This window comes from Diuraphis noxia, unplaced genomic scaffold (assembly GCF_037042655.1).
Source record: "Diuraphis noxia isolate RWA-SAM2 unplaced genomic scaffold, SU_Dnox_SAM2 contig0003, whole genome shotgun sequence".
NCBI lineage: Eukaryota > Metazoa > Arthropoda > Insecta > Hemiptera > Aphididae > Diuraphis > Diuraphis noxia.
Window position 1 is genome coordinate 44,020,642 of NW_028301713.1, and position 18,274 is coordinate 44,038,915.

Here is an 18,274-nt window from a genome sequence, read left to right on the forward strand (position 1 = left end):
CACCATCATTATTAAAACCACGATTTTGATTAATTATTATGTAATACGAATACAAAAAAAAAACACACACACATTATAGAATCAAAACACTCATCACTTTATTTAGAAACTAAAAATATCTAGTTTTTTTTTGAATTGAGGTTTGATTATTTTCATTTACAATTGCAGGTGAGAGGAGGGTGGTGTCAGCAATAAAGGCACTTCGTGGCTTAGCATTTCACATTTTTTTCATTAATTAATTTTTTTTTTTTTGAAATCAGTTACATTTTTCTAGTAAATTAGGGCAAATATAATTATTATAGGAGTGTTATAGAAAAATAATGATTGATTTATCGCAAAGCCTATTATAATTGTATTTGATATTTCGAAGAAGGGACCATAACACGAAAAATAATGTAAAGTAAATTTCAAGATCACATTTTTATCTCTCAATTTATTCAATTAATACTGAAATAGGTTCGAGCTGCAGATAGTTCACTGTAGAATACAATAATTATAAATAATAATTATTAATTATAATATACGAGACGAGTGGCCGGCGGAGATGATTTCAAACGTTGAACTTACCCTTGCAAGTCTTGCAATAGTGGTGGCATTTCTGGCAACCGAAATCAGACATGAAAAAACCTTGTGGACATTCGGGATGACATTCGCCGGCGGCCAACTGCCATCCACGTGGACAACTAACACACTGGTCCCGGCGGGGTCCACTGCATGTCATACAACTCAGATAACATTTGGCACAAGAGCCCACGTCACTATAATACCTACAAACACATTATTGTAAGCCCACTCGTTATTTAAGATATTAAACAATTAATGGTAAAAAATGATCATGTTCTGTCCGTCACAAAAGCGGAATTGTTTAAATTCGTGTAAAATTAAAAATTGCTAACATAAATCAAAGCAGGGTGGCCCATTTAACTGGCCACACTCACTTCAATGCTACACTATTATATTATTCTTGGTCAACAATTACAACCATAAAAGCTATTTATTTAATATTTGATTTATTCGTACTAAAAATATTGGATATTATTAAGGAAATATTAAAATAATTATCTACAAATTAATATGATAAAAACGTAACTTAAGTAAGAGTCTTAAAAATTCAAACTGTATTTTTTTTAAATCAAAAACAATACTGACTTTCAATATCAGCACCACAGTTCTGGATCACCTTGTAAGAATTATATATACCTATTATAAATGTTATAATATACAATATACATACCCTGGGGCACACGTCGTACGACATTGCCCGGTTTGCAGTAACAAAGGCGAGTGACACATTGTGCAGTTGGTGCGCGACACACATTCGATGCAAGGATGCGGACACGGTTGGCAAGTAGCGTAGTTGCCAAATCGCAAGTCCGGGTAGAACCCGGGTGAACATTGTTCCACGCACGATCCCGGAGACTGGAACATGGTCGGCGAACGACAAGACAAACAGTTTTCGTTGGAGAAGTCACTGCAAGTTTCACATGACCCGTGACACGACTGGCACTGTGTTCCAGTCCAGAACTGGCCTGCTTCAGTGATTGAAAATATAAATTGCTGTCTTTTAACGAATTACGATCGTGGGTTGATCATTTGCTAAGCGGAATGGCGCTTGTGAAACCCATTGTGGCAAACGAAACATGCATTGCTGTTTTCTCACCTGATTGACATTGTTGACTGCCATTTTTTAAGCATCGGCCCTTCTTGTTCAACGTGTAACCCTGGTCGCATGAGTGGCATTCGGTTAAATTGCAAGTGACGCAGCCCACAGGACAGTCCAGACATTCGTGACGTTTATGGTGCGGATAATAGAAATCTGGGCATTTCGAATGACATGTGCCTTTGAGTTCGAAATAACCTGACTTGCAAGTTATACACTGGTCAGCATTTGGTCCGGTACACGACTCGCATTTAGCATCGCATGAGCCACATCTGGAATAATTTTCAAACACACTTAATCATGAAAGCAGTTTTGTAATTTATTACATGTATAATATGACAGCACATAGATATATGAAAATTAAATTCAATCACTCACTCATTGAATAAAATCATAGTGGTGTCATTTATAGAAAATAAAGGATAAATGACAGGAAAAAATTATTTATAATTAATAGTATGACAATTTAAGGGATCGACCATCGATCTGAAAATAAATATAATGAAATTGGGAAGCAGTGTTGTTAAAAATAATTAAAAATAGTTTATTTTTAAGTATTTAAATTAGTTAATGATACAATTGTGTTTTGTTTGACACAAATATTTCAGAATCTATACCTAATATCCTTAAAAAAAAAAATAAGAATGTATTTATACATTTACATAATAATATATTAAATAAATTTATAATATTTGCTTCAAGAAGTAATATTGTTATACTTTGGTGACATAATTTGTTCGAAGTATGTTTATTTGTCATCCGTTTCTATATACATAAATAATTTATAATTCTATAGAACTATCTTTATAATTTTGACGATATCAATAATAATGGTATTTATAATACGATTTAACTACTTAATAATGAAAATATTTTAACATTTGAATACACAAATACTTTACAAAACTGAGTTGAGGAGTAGTTACAGTGTTGTTTCCTTACCGGTAATCGTTTGTCTCGTATGTGTTGACTGGGCAGCTTGCGTAACACTGATTATCGTGGAGTACCAAGTGATGTTCACAACTAGTACAATGGTCGGGACGACCTTCACAACTTCCACAGTTTGGACCGCAAGCGACACAAGTGCCTTCTTCCGTATCTATAAGTGTACAAAGAACGAGACGGGTTAATAAATAGGAAACATAGGTCGAATATTTTATATTATTGTTCAGTTAAACGATGCTGAGATATATAGAAAATAATTACTTTCAAAGTATCCGTCCGGGCATTGTTGTAAGCAAACGGCCAAATCGGTAACCCTCAGGTGAGCGGGAGCGCATGTCAAACAGCTGTCTTGTCCGGCTCCAGCACAGGTCTCGCACGACTCGTGACATGGCCAGCACACACCGCCCTTGTTCGGGAAACTGCGGGGTGGACAACGACTGACACAAGTGCTGAAAATAAATGAAAAAATGTAATCGTAAACATTGATTACGTTGGATAGAGGTACCGGTGAAAATTAAAATAATAAATATTTTTTAATAGACAATCTTTTAAACGAGGAAAACACCGTTTCCGTTCTTGATTAAGTTTGGTATAGGGATGATACGCATATGAATGAGTGTCTGGGACGGGTGTATTGATGTATTTGAAAGAAATATGATAAATGATCAAATATATAAAACGTTTCTTAATAGTTTGGAACCAAAAAATTGTTGAGATTTTCTTAAAAATAGGTGTCAGGCGGGCAATAAATTCCAGCATATATTGGAATGCGTTATTTTAAATTACCAGGAAAATCTAAACATTAGTCTCTTAACTAAAGAGTTCAATATATTATATTCAATATCCAATCAAAAGAAAGTTTTGAATTATTTTTATTGTTCCAAAAATGTTTTTCTATGTGAAAGGACGGCGAGAAAAAGAAATACATCATCCATTGTAAATAGCGCCCACGCTCTACTCAAAATCTATAAAAGCAATGAGGCTGTCCGTGTTCGGGAAAAACATACGTCATGTGGTAAATAATCAATACTCGATTTGTTTTATAAATTTAAGTGTTTATGTTAGTTTTAAATTTTAGGCAAACGTAATATATCAAAAGGAGAGCGTGAAAAATGGAATGTGTTAGAATTTATTTCGAATAAGTTTTAATTTTGGAAATTAATTTACGAATAAGTAGTTGTAAAGAACCTATCAATAAATTACTTCATTATCAATACGTTTTGATTAATTTAGAATTTTTAAGTCGTAAAATGGCTCATACGTAATTTTATTCAGTTTTTGAGTTCATCACGATGCTCATATTAGAAATAAAGTTTGAATATAATCTGGACAGCATTTTACGGTTGGAAGACTTAAATTTTAAGCATTGAAAGTATATTTCTAATTGATATTTTATTTAACTGTTGATACAATTACATGTTTATAATAAATAAATGATGAGTGAAGGAAAATTAAGTTTTGAGTTGTGTTACTAATATGCATTTATCAACTTAAATATAACTGATTAAATTCAAAACAAAATTATGAACTATGCAAAATGTAATATTAAAATGTGTTATAAATTATAATCAATTCAACGGGAATGTTTCAAACTAGAGTTGAATATATTAAAGTAAATTAACTAGTAAATTTACTTTATGGAAAAATCAATTTTTATCTGTTATAGAAAATCTGAACATTTTAAAATATAAATTAAAAACCAATCGAGGTTTTTAAGTTCAATTACACTAGAAGTTGCGAGTAAACTTTATTACATTACACTTGTAATAATAATTTCGCAGAATACACCAATTTTATTATTAGTTTAAGGGTTGTATGATAACTATTTATTTATATTGTTTTGTATTACATTATTTTTTATTGACATTCATTATACTCAGAAATTCAATGAATAATATTAAAATAAAAAATGAATAAAAATTACATTATTAAATGTTTACGTACCGTGCTACGGGTAGCTAAGAAGCAATGCCAATGTAATGCGCGTTACAACGAAAAAAAAAGTATATAATATATGATTAAAAAATATATATTTCGATTTGATGAATAACAAGTTCGCGTTGTTTAAGGGGTAGTTTGTCAATTTTGCAATTTAAATGTGGTCAATTCCCCAGTCATGATATCAAAATTTTCAGATATTAAAGTCATTTGACAAAGAAAAAGAAAAAAGAAAACAACGTTTTGACCTCAGGATACCATTAGTTTGATATAAATATATAATGCATAACAATACCAATATCATATTTTTTTTTACTCTGTAAGTTTAAAAAAAGATAATTGGCAAATAAATACTTTGAATTCTATACATATAGGAATCATTATATTAATGTTATTTTATCGTGGAGACCAATAGACAGTATACGATGTATGTTCAGCAAAGAGTATTAAAAGTGAATTTGACGACAAAAGAAATTTTCAGACGAGAGAGACACCGTCTTCTTGAAAAATATAATAACAGAATGCGATGCAAAAATTATATTTCATTTATAATGGTTATGACGTCCGTGCTGTTGCTTTAAAGTAAACATTCCAAGAATATTACATTCAACCCTATGTAAACGCCCACAAATGTATTGAATTTCACGTGCTATATAAGATGTCTAATAACGACGCAAAGAAAAGATGCACAACATAGAGAGTAAAATATTTTTTTAGAAAAATAACATATAAATAAAAATGGTGCGTGGTAACCAAAAATAATTGGTTTAAAACGGAATATGGCATAAATATATTATTATTATTGTACATACTGCAATAGACAATAATATATACGGATATTTCAATATGTTATCGAAACATAAACTTGTTTGAGGACCACGAATAAACCTTTTCATGGACTTATTTTGGTTACACTATGTTTAAATTTCAACAATGTGTGCATTACGTATATATTGCAGGCACGCAACTAACAGGATAAATTAAGAGACGACGAGTTGCGAATGAAAAGTTCTGCCGTAGAGATAACAACGGTTGAACAACTGAGAAATCGCATTACGAAAGTCGCAAAACACAAATATACGGAGTGCGTGAAACACAGTAAGTGTTCCAACACGGTTACGTTCATTAATACAACTTTGCATAGCTTTGGGAGGTGACCATGTAGAACATTTAATGTGAAGGTAATGCATGAAATTTAAAACTTTCTACTTAGTTATTTATTTATTATTTTTTTTATTTTACTTTTTCGATTTTTTTTATATCAAAAGTTTTTTTGTTTTTTTTTTTTAAATTTGGGATTGACAGTTCTCTAAAAGTTTATTTATATTTTAGTTATAAAATTGTTCAGATAACATATTTTTTATTTTAAAATACTCTCACAACTTTTCATTTTCATCCATTTATTTACACATTATATATTTATATTTATATAATATATATATAATATTAGGTTACACCATAACATTTTCAAAGTTTTCTAATTCTATAGTGGCGTTTGTTTTTTGCAAATGCTTAAAACATTTACTACACTACGGCCTGCAACTAAGAAATAGAAGGTGTATACTTCTATTTTTCATTCAAAATATTTTAGTTTAAATCGCGTATGCGTGCGTTGTACCATTGAATATACATATTTTATTATAGACGTTAGGAGCGCATATCTAACTTTGTTTAATGCCAATGATCGAATTTTGTTTATTATTATTTCACAGGGGTTGCATGGCAAAAGTACATTTCCATAACACTGTATAACTGTATATAATATGTACAACAAACATAAGTAGAAAACCAACGCATCTGTTTTATTATGTTAGCGTTTACGAGTTTACTTCTATTTCAGAAGGTTTTTTTGCATTTTGTATTTATACGGTATAAAAATGTGTTTACTTTTTGTTTGTAAGAAATTGCATAAAATATAAACCTTAAAAGATGACTAAACATTATGAACATTTTTTCCTTGATATTGAACTGGAAACGTAGGTATAACTACATCATAGAGATATAATATATACATAATATATATTAAAAGGAAACTTTATACGTTTTAATAAAAACTATAGGTACATAACTTACAAAGACGGTTGGGTTAATACTTTGATTTATGATCAGTTTAATATGTTATATTCACGATAAATGACTGAGTATTAAACAAATAAAATTAGTTCTACGCGCATGCTGAGGTCAACTTACAGTGTGAATGTGTGATACAACAACGCGATTTCAATGGATTCATTATGAGAATAATTTATAAGGCACATTTCTATCGCCATTTGAATTCGCTTTTATTCAATATTGTTTATTCGTTTGTCGAAACCAAATGACTATAGCTCAATGATCATAAATAATTATTTCTAAGTGTTGAGGAACTAAATTTCTCTCCGTGTATTATCCAAGAACGCAGGCGTCTATACATAATATAATATACGTATATAACTCGATTATATGACAGCATCGGTGTTACCCGACAAATCGGTTACCACGGCCGAATTCATGAAATGTATACACGTGTACACCGTTGAGATTATTTTAATATTTTATCCTTACGCATGAGATAAAATACCATCGCATCGGCAAGCGAGATCAATGATTATACTTATTGATTTTCGACGGTTCCTCGAGTGATAATCGGTAATAATCATTGCAGGCACCTGCTGCTACGTACCTATTTATTATAATTTGACGTCGTTAAATAACCGTTATTGCCATACAGAATTAGCACACAAATACTAAACGTCATGTAATAATATCGTTGTCATACGTTACGTCATATTATCGTGTCGGTATATAATAGTGATACGCTAATTCTGACAAAATATGATGGTAAAATTATTAATTTATTACAAAACAGAAAACGCCCATCATGTGCTGGTTTACATGATATAAAACAATCATATTATTATTTTATACATTACAATAATACAACTATTCAGAAACATAAAATATAAATATATTAATCTCTTACTTGTCGAGCTTAAAGTTTCGACAGCCGACGCACTGCGTGGGACCTTTGCCATAACAGCCAAAAGCGTCACATTCGGGGTCACAATCGTGCAAAATCGTCTGTCCATCAATCGGCCTTTCGGCGGGGGTGGTTTGTGAGTTTGAGCGCGTGCTGGTGAGTGACGTCACTGATGTCTGCATTCATATAACATTGACATATAAAACATGTACCGCATTAGTCGTTATATACTGCTTATAGTGTAAAACATATATAAATATAATTATAGCTTATAATAATACAATTTCGGTGAAATTTTACCGAAAATGTATGAATAAAAAAAAAAAAAAAATACAATTAGGTTTTCATTATGTTTGTAAATGTTTCTGTAGTTTCTTACGCACAATGAGATAAATTACAAAAAAAAGAAAAAAAGGAAAAATAACTATGAGGAATCAAACGTAATTTAATCTACCGTGGGAGGGTTCTTCGATTCTACTTTTAGTTGCTGCCTATAGTAGTTAACATAAAAAATATTGATCATCGAGCTTAAAGAGAAGTATAGAAGTATATTACGTCACGTCGTGTTTGCATAATGGGAATGTGGGCGAGGACGTGGACTGAAACTGTTAGGAATAGATAGATGAGATTTTTTGAGCGGTTTAGAATTATTTCAACGTTTTATATAATAGGGAAGTTTATATGTTCACGTGGGCCCAGGGGTGAGGTAGGAAATAACCTGAACCAATGTTCCGCGTGGCTAATATAGAAGAATCTTTATCTGCAGGTTTAACGTATAACCAATAAGAAATAGCATTATTTGTTCGCCGATCGCCTGACTTTTCAAATTGTTTTTCGAAAATGATGTCAAAGTGAGGGAAACGAGTTGAACGTATTATAATAATTAAATATTAACAAATATTATAATATTATTCTTTACGTAGTTTACATAGTTACATAACGCATTTTAATTCAATTTAAATTTTATAATGAATAATATAATAACATACTCGATACTAGCCATCGAGCGCTGGTAAATAATAATCACAATAACATTATGAAGGTACAACGGTACAACGTATATTATACCAATATTGTATATCTACTCGTAAACATATTATAATGGCTCAATTAATTAATTGGAACAAACATTGGTAATCCACTAACAAAAATATTCAACCAGAATCAGTGGCAGAATTAGGAATTAGTCTTTTTCTTTTTTTTTGTCGGGCGGCGGGGGTGGGTACTTTTTTTAGTTTTTTACACATAAAATATTAAATTTTCAATTACAGCAGTGAGTGGTAGCTGGGAATACATATATTATAAAGATTCTGTGGTATCTACTTTCTCATTCAGTCTTTATAATAACTACGCCCTTAACCAGAATGATAAGGTATAGGTATAATACTTATTAATCCGTTGTCTTAACATTTCACGATATAGAACAGAAAACTATACCTATTTATGAAAACTAAATACTGTTCCAATGCGGTAAATACATTATTTCTTCTTCCGGCAGAACTTTATAGTCTTAAAAATTATTGATCGGGCCGAGTGGCTGTCGAATAAATTCGTCACGAGAACGGTGCCGTCCGTCTGTAAAGACGTAAAGTCGATATAGGTCTGTTATTTATGTCACGACTCACGAGCGTTTTATATTAAAGAGTATCTTTTTTAATAAATTTCACAAGAGAACAAAAAAAAAACAAATTTAAGCTTACGTACGATATTTATTAAATGTTTTTTTTTGAATTTAAGACCAATAATTTTGTGTTTTTAACGTTCTGTTAACCAATTGAGCAAATTTTGTATATTAGATAAATTGTTGTCACTTATTTTTAAAAAGGTCATACATGAGCATGAGTGAGTGCGTGTTATAAGTTGTTGTGTAATGGGGAAACTTATCTGGATCACTCCCAGTCCGACGACACTATTATCTATAGCTATCGCTTATTATTTCCTGCGAATTGGGCGTCGGAGTAGAATGCATATGTCAACCATATTATTTACAAGTTCCACGAAGGAATAAATAGTTTCACAAGTCATAAGAACATTTTTTTTAAATTAGAATTTACTGTGGGTGCTTATATTTTACAGAATATTTTATAATAATGGTAGCTTTGGAAAATATTATCCTTCGGATGTCTAAAGAAAACTTTGGTGTAACTTACTGTATATATATTTAAAAACAAGTGATGGTTTGAAATATATTTTTTTATGCATAAGTTGCATTGTTGCATTTTTTGATATCTGTGTGCATTAGCGCTCTATTAATTTCAGGTAAAATTTTAAAATGAGCTATCATTATAGTTAAATTTATATGCGAAAACAATATTAAATTTGAAGGTATAACATTTCTAAAATGTGCGCAAACAGCTGCCATCTTTTCAGATGTATTTTGGACGAAGCGAAATGGCTAAAAATATGGTTTTAAAACAAAAAATATAATGTTGCACCGTTTAATCGAATGACCATAACACGTATATAATTTATAATACATATAGGTATGGCAGAACATTGGTAGTTTGGCACGTCATTAAATAAAATAAACACATATGAGACATTTGTATGCGTAGGTAACTTGCATCCAAATTATCAGGGAAACAATAACCTGTCACACAAATTCATGTAGAACGGTTTCGTGATTTGGAAAAGTTCATTTTCCTGCAGGTTCCATAATACATTCATAAATAAATTACAATAGTTAACAATCTTTTCAAATTCCGGGCCAAACATCCCCTTCAACGATCGATTCTTGCAGAGTTATTCCGAGGTTACAAAATTTGAAAATGAGTTGCTAAAATATGAAAAGAGTTTGATACTATAAGGAAGTTTGAATTTAACGACAACCTGCAATAATTTGAAAATTTAAATACAGTATAAATACATTAGTTGCCATGATGGCGGTGTCAACTCCATGAATGCAAGCTTTATTTGGACATATAAAAGTTGGGGTGCTTGGGAAATGGACCTTTTAGTATCAGAAATCCTCTCCCGTATATGTAAATACTGGTTCTATTAGGTTAGGTTAGATTATAACCATAATTTCTTTAAATCACAGTTGTAATACGATTATCCATAATGTAATAGGATTCCACGAAGACGTTAGTAAGGTCTTGGATTCGTATAAGAAAAACGGACATAGTAAAATAATATCTCACCTCGATGTCACTTCCGGCGGCGGCGAACACGTCGGGCAGGTTCCGGAAACCGGCCTGCGACAATATTTCGGCGATGCTCGAGTGGTATATGGACGGGGTGCCGGACACTTGTCCGTTGCCGTTTCCGCCGCCGAGTTGGGAGAACGGGAAACCGGCGGTGGAGGCCTTGGACGGCTGCAGCAGTTGCAGTTGTTGCTGTTGCTGCGATATGGCGAACGGCGGTGACGGTTGCGAGTGCGCCGACCGCAGTCGTATCGGGTTGGTGGCCGTGCCGTAGAATATCAGCTGCCACTTCTTGAGTATGCCGGGCTGGTTGACGTGACGGTTGCCGCCGTTGTGCACAGTCATCGTCCACGTGCCGTCCACCTTCTCGCCCCAGTAGTGCACGGACAGGAACGGCCAGTCGTCGAAGTTGGAGCTGACCACGTCTCGGGGCCGTTCGAATAGCAGTGTGGACGTGGTGCCCAGCGGCGAGGTGAGGTCGATGCGTAGGTTGCCGCGCGGGAAGAACCGCAAAGATATCTTGCACTGCACGTGTTCCGCGAATCGTACCTCGTTCAGAGTGCCTACGCAACCGCCCACCTCCATGGTGACTGTCATCGTGCTGCCCGGTGTAGGGTCGATTTGCCTGTCAACATATAATATTATAGGCACGCGTAAATAAATAACATAATATCATCACGATGATCGGGGGATATAATAATTTATTGCATTAAAAATCCAGATATTATGAATTATAATGTATAGTATAATACAGCGTTTTTCAACCATCAGGGGCCGTGTCAGGGGCGGATCCAGCCCGAGATTATGGGGGGGGGGAGGGGAGCGAATATTTCACATACAATATAAAATATCTAATAATATACTATATGTGAGCGAGCGCGCATAATATATGTGTTCAAAAATAACTTACACGGAACAGTTATGTTAAATACAACTTTGTAATCAATTGATAAATTGATTCAGAAGAATTGCTCTGATAACCGAGTAAATATTATAAGGCCACATTGCCATAAAGATGCCTATACATAAATTGACAATATTGTCGACTACGGCACTCAACGTGTTAAAATTAGTTTTGATTCTTTTTACTGGGCATTTTTTCTAAACAAAACACAGCTTACTGGGGGGGGGGACCCACCCCGTATACTGAATCCGCGCCTGGGTCGCGTAAGTCAAAAATAATAAAACGCTGATTTAAAATCGATATTGATAATGATAGGATATTTTTACCTTATATAGATGGAGGGGGGTGTCGCGAAGTGATTGACCATATTTTACATCTGTTTTAGGGGTCGCGACACTAAAAAGGTTGAGAAACGATGGTATATAATGATTATATAATATACCAACTATAAAATGTCGTCTACCATAACCACTAATACATTTTATTAATGCGTAAAATAATATCTACATCTAAATATCTAATACGATTTTATTGTTGTCCTAACGATGTTTTCATACACATGATTGTACCTATTTAAAAAAAACACCGAAGGCGATAATTTTTTTTAAACGAATATAATTGTTTTTATTCAATTCAGAATGCATAGGATATCTTTATATATTCGGTATAAAATCTAGAACAACCAATAGTCAGTTTAATCCGAAAGGACTCTATAGGATTTAGTTTTCATTTTTTTTTTTTTTTTTAAAGAGCCTATACTCAAGTTTAAATAGGAACTCTGTTAAAGAGCTCCGTCATATTTGGCTCTTGATGATGACTGTGGATGACTAGAAGTGAGTATAGGTATATTTGAGTAAACATGATTAATATACATAGGCCAATGGTTCTAAGCCTTTTGTGTTACTTACAATGCTGATCAAATACATTTGGAAGCAGCTAGAGTTTATTAATCAATAATAAATTACGGTTAAAATATTTGGTTTGACAGCGTATAAAAAGGCTAGGTAGTATAACAAAAGCCCGTATATGCAAATACAACTCAAACATTAAAATTGAAAAACGAATTGAACATAAATATTGGGAGTAACACCGTGATATGCATAAATAGCTGCTACCGTTGGTATGACAAAATATTTTTCAAACAGATCATGTACTTAGACATTTTTAATGTATACGAGGAACAAAAAAGCTTTTATACACGCACATTAAATTAACTATACAATTAATATCAATACACTAAATAATTATCGCTAGATTAATGTATAAACTATTTTTTACTAGGAACCTTTTTACAACGTTCTACCACCCGTGTTGACGTTTAAGTTAATAAAATAGCTAGAAATATTATATTAAATAATATATAACTATATCATAAAACATCTTTAGAAATATAGGCTGAATGCATACAGTCTTCAGTCTTCACCTAGAATCGTTATTCGCATATAGTGATTTATCATTGAATTCAAATTTAATAGATAATTTAAATGGCGAGGTACACTTGACACTTACTAATTACTATACAGGAGAGAAAATTTTCAGTTTTTTTTTTTTTTATCAAATACGATACATGGTTAAATTTATATAATAAAGAAAAACATATTTAATTGTAATTATCTTTAAACAGACTAAAAACTATTAATAGCACAAAAAAAAAATCGTTTTAATATACTTATATGCGTATATTGTGCATTAATTGTGCACAGATAATTTTCATTGGAATTTCATAGTGTACAATTATTTATGAAAGAATAACTTAAAAAACTAAATTGAAACCGAGTTATGTTAAATCAACTATGATATGCTGAATGTGAAAATTATCATTATGCACTTCGAATATCTCCATATATAATGAGTATGTAATTTATAGATAGACATTTAATTATTTAAAATATACTTGTCTACATTAATTTATTATGTATATGTAAAATATTAACAACAGCTTTAGGCTGTACATTGAAATCTTATTCCTTATTGGTCGTGTAATTTTACAAAAGTACCCTTTTGTAAAATGCTTGACAATTTTAGAAGTATTTTTGTTGGTACACTGTCGTATTATTAGGTACCTATTGAATTTCAAACTTTTATCAACATTTTAAACGATGTTATTTAACACCACTATAAAAGAATAAAATAAGTATTGCGCATGTAACTTTATTATAAATGATAGTAAAATATGTAGATAAAAACGTGACGAAAAATCAAAGTTAATTGATAATTGGCAAGTGTTAATACCCACATAGGTTATATTATACAGTTATTAATAATAGTTATTCAGTGGTTGCAAGGAGACATTATGTAGAAGCTTTATTTTATCATAAATATTAAATACAACAGACCCAAGGCCTAATACTTTTTTTGTATAGCATTTTTCTTATAACTACTCATCAACTTCAAGTTTCAACAGTTAGAGTATATAATTATATATTTTAAACGATTTACATTTACTTGATTTTCTGCGACTTATATTTATTTCGACATGAATAGGTACCGTTAATCTTTTATAACAACAAAAAATAAAAATATATTTAAATATAATTTTAATTAAAAACTGTATAGAATTAGTTAGTTATATTAAGTACCTATTTATTACTAGAAAAATATACGTTTTAATTGTTTGTATTTTCGGGAACGATTCCATTGTTTTATGTACTCTCTGGTAATTTCCTGATGTGGCAACCTTAGTTGTGGTACGTAGTTTTCAATGTTTACATATTGTCTCTACACTGAGTGGAAATCAAAGCTCAAACGCTTTGTCTTATTGACCGTTGATACAACGGAATCCCCGACGAGTTCATTATATACGCATGTGGCATGTCAACAACCATGATATAAACCATCTTATAGTTGTGTACAGAAAACAAAGCAATTAAAGTATTTCCTCCTACAGCAGCTTTGCGCACCGGCGGTCGATCATAATAATTCAAATAGATTATTAAAAGTTAGCATGTAATAATTATATACCGCACGTAAGCACCTCACAAAAGGCTCGTATACAATATTATAATACCTTAATATCATATTAATATTAATAATATGTGCACCGTTCGGTCACGGACCTAAAATTATACATCGAGTTTCTTCGGGTAAATAAATTTATTTTTATTTTATCGCACGCCCCAAGAACAAGTTGGTTTTCCCCGTTTTATTATTATTATTTTTTGTGACTGGTGCACGTTTTACACACGCACCCAAGCATGTATAACTAATATACAACATATAATTTATATAATATATTATTATAAACACTCGCCCGTCGCTACCATTTATATTTCTTATCACCTTGGTATACAGACATATAGTACAATAGTTGTATAATAATATATACGTAATATATTACATAGGTACCTACTATAGTCTATAATATTGAGTCGAACCAAATAACAACAAAGCGATAAGGAAAAAAAAAATACAAAAAAAATCAACCAAAAACTATTTAGGGTACCCACCTTTCTTCGGCGATCTCTTGGGATTTGCATATGTGTTGCGGCGGCACTGTAGTCCACTGTTCGGCCAATGACACCATCCCACCAGCGTCCATCAGACCATACCCGAATTTGTGACTCACTATAAAAATACGCAAAAACAAAAACAATATAATACATCATTATAATATATATTTACTATTAAAGTTATGTCGCACAATATACATAATAATATACACGAGTAATTACTTCATACGGTTAATTTCCGCGTGCTGGTACCTATATGGCTATATACTTAAGTATATGTACACACACACACACACACACACACACATATATTTATATCATTAATATATAATGTATGCGACGCACACGTCCAACATGTTACGAACAGGCTTAGGGTCAATTGCGTTCGATTCGGTTCGCGGTTTGCGGATCCCGTAAAACGTCACAGCAGCCAAATATAATTTATTTTTTATTTTACGTTTGTGGGTTTTTGAACGTCCGTAAAATCGTGGTGATGGACACGAACCGTTTGAACATATAATACGGGTTTTTTTTAATTTTTTTTTTTTTTTTTTAACGAATAATTGAAACGTATACGAGTATATAGCAATCGATTTCAATATTTCCATATTGTTTTTCACCGGGTAAAAAAAGATTTATAGTAATATTATTATCTATTGGAATGTAATGCATCTAATACCTTATATTCGATTTGTATACGGTCATAGTTTTACTAAGTATGAATAACATAGATTTGAGTTTGAGCGATCTACACTGCGTGGAAATGAGAAAATTAATCATCCGTCTCAAAATCAATTATGAGCTTGACATAAATAAAGAACTACGAGTAGAAAAGTAGACGTGATTTCTTAAATAAATACGTATTTGTTCATTGTTCATAAAACGGTAGGTAAATCATATTTACTCAGAAACTGTAACCCACATACAAATAAATTAAATGTATCTGACGAAATAGTACGCCCTTATATGCATATATGTAACTTGAAAATAGAGTAAATAACGAAGCATTTATTTACTACCCCTACCAGAGAAATTATAATAATAATAATAGAGATTTATCCATCCATAGATATTATTCTCGGTGACTATACAGACTTTTGACAAAGAAAACCGGGTCATAAGGTTTTATTTATACTTTCTCAATAGATGATCACACAATTGATTGAGTTTTAGTTTTTAGTTTTTCCAAGAAATTAATCGACTAGCTCATAAAAACTTTAAACAGTAAATTACCCATGCCACAAAAATTATTTTTGTAGACATAATAATTATTCATTAGAATATAATGTGCGGAAAGATCCGATAGAAAAGACATATATAATAGCAGAGTATTATCAATTTATGCTATTTTTGCGATAACTTATCATTAATACGTAAGTACTTTGTACTTACCTAAAAAATATATACTAATAAAAATTAAAAACTGACGTGATAAAAAATAGAGGGATTAACCTATTGGATTACCTCTTAGTTATTCATAAAAAATTCATATGAAATTATAATTTTTTTTATCAAAAATATTTTTCGTTTAAATATAAATATTTATATCTTGAAAATAATTGTATATAACCAATAATCAAACAAATAAAATTCTATTAACTGTAATGATATGAGCATTTTTAATTTCCAGAATAATACATACCTATACTTATATTTTGCTATTCATGTACTTACATTTAAATATATAATTTAAACATTACAATTTGCATGAGTTATTGCATCTTTAGTCTAATATAGTATGATGTCTTCCTTCCAACTGATAATTGGTCGTCCTGTCTCGTTTAAATTTTGATATACCTACATCACTGACAGGATATTAAATATATTACACGAAACTGAATTTAGGTAATCAGCGTAATAAAATATAGCTCCGTATAATCTGGGACGATATTGTTATTAATTACTATTCTTTGTATTTATATATATTCTTAAACCGTCCGTCCCTAGGATTTCTAGACTAATGGAGACGCAAAATAATAACTATAATAAGGAGGTGGGCATACGCTCCTTTCCATCATGCCCCACTTTAATCACTTAACATAATAAACCAGTATTCACTTTGAAAAAAAGTAGGTATTGATAAGCGATGATCGATTGAATGCCTTAATTTGGCTATATTTGTATCCTCATTATTTATAATATGTCAAAAAAAAAAACGATGTATACTTTTAAATATTTTTTAAACACAGAATAATATCTGAAATTTATATTTGTCAAAGAATAATAATTGTTGACGATATATTGATGCACTGCACACAATACGCATTATAAATATTATGTGTGCTGCAGTAAATAACATTACAATAGCGAAGAATAGGGTTAAATTAATAAAATGAAAGTATAAAAGGTAATTGGTTGACCTATATGTTTAGGTACATAGCTATACGAGTTTAGTTGTACTTCAATTTACAGTTGTTTGTTTTTAATTAATTTGAAATGTTTATTCATGTGGACATTTCACAGCAAAATAGATGTTTTTTGATATAGAATATTACTTTTTAGAATCATTAATTTATATACGGATTAAAAAAAATATGTTTGAGTTATAAAATATGTCATATTTCAAATACATGAATTATTATGACGGCTCAAACATTTTCTACAATTTTATAGTAGTTGCATAATATTAAGTACGACTACTATGAATATAGGTATTTCAGAATTTGTTGTCTATACCAACCTAATTAGGCAAGATGATTAAAAAAATTAAATTATTATGACAGATGAGTGATGACTATAATGTATAGTTGGTTAGTAATGATAATTTTAATTAATTATATTCTTAAAAAAGCTCTTTATTACCTAGTAATAAGTTATTACACATTTAGGTTAAAATTATTAATTATGCAATGAAATGGCTGTATTATTTTTTACTTATAATTAGTTTATATAGCACTAATTTAATTGAAAAATTAATCTATAAACACGTGTTTACAAGTTGATGTGACTATAAATATATAACAAATTTACAACTGATTTAACCTAAAATAAAATTAAGTACCTACCTGATTGAAAAAATTAAAAAGTATTGGTTTATATTTTTATTAACTCTTATTAGTTCCAAAAAATCAAATAATTTGCCATTAATAACGATGTTAAAAATAAATACATGAAATTTCATTTACGCTTTCGTATACGCTCAATTAACTATACACGTTATACAAATTCGTAAAAAGTTAAGAGCCAAAATAAATTGTATGAAACTAAACGGAAGTTGCATTTCAATTTTCAGATAAAAATATTGATTAAATGTAATATGAATGTTGAAATGTTCAT

At 31.0% G+C, this 18,274-nt stretch overlaps 1 protein-coding gene across 3 annotated transcripts in view; it reads right to left on the minus strand.

The window, feature by feature from the left end:
- Positions 1 to 18,274, minus strand: part of Fur2 (furin-like protease 2) — a 140,248-nt gene that overhangs the window by 5,145 nt on the left and 116,829 nt on the right. For 2 of the 3 annotated variants that reach the window (XR_016190777.1, XM_089222393.1), the window contains exons 11-18: positions 14,996 to 15,113; positions 10,643 to 11,270; positions 7,506 to 7,678; positions 2,867 to 3,054; positions 2,603 to 2,759; positions 1,661 to 1,932; positions 1,235 to 1,532; positions 568 to 767 (exon numbers count right to left, since the gene is read on the minus strand). Coding sequence is in view for 2 of the 3 variants with exons in the window: in XM_089222393.1 (XP_089078519.1) it covers positions 568 to 767; positions 1,235 to 1,532; positions 1,661 to 1,932; positions 2,603 to 2,759; positions 2,867 to 3,054; positions 7,506 to 7,678; positions 10,643 to 11,270; positions 14,996 to 15,113 (2,034 nt within the window). In the remaining variant the exon portion in view is untranslated. The remainder of the gene's footprint in view (positions 1 to 567; positions 768 to 1,234; positions 1,533 to 1,660; positions 1,933 to 2,602; positions 2,760 to 2,866; positions 3,055 to 7,505; positions 7,679 to 10,642; positions 11,271 to 14,995; positions 15,114 to 18,274) is intronic. The other variant, XM_089222394.1, reaches the window with a different exon arrangement.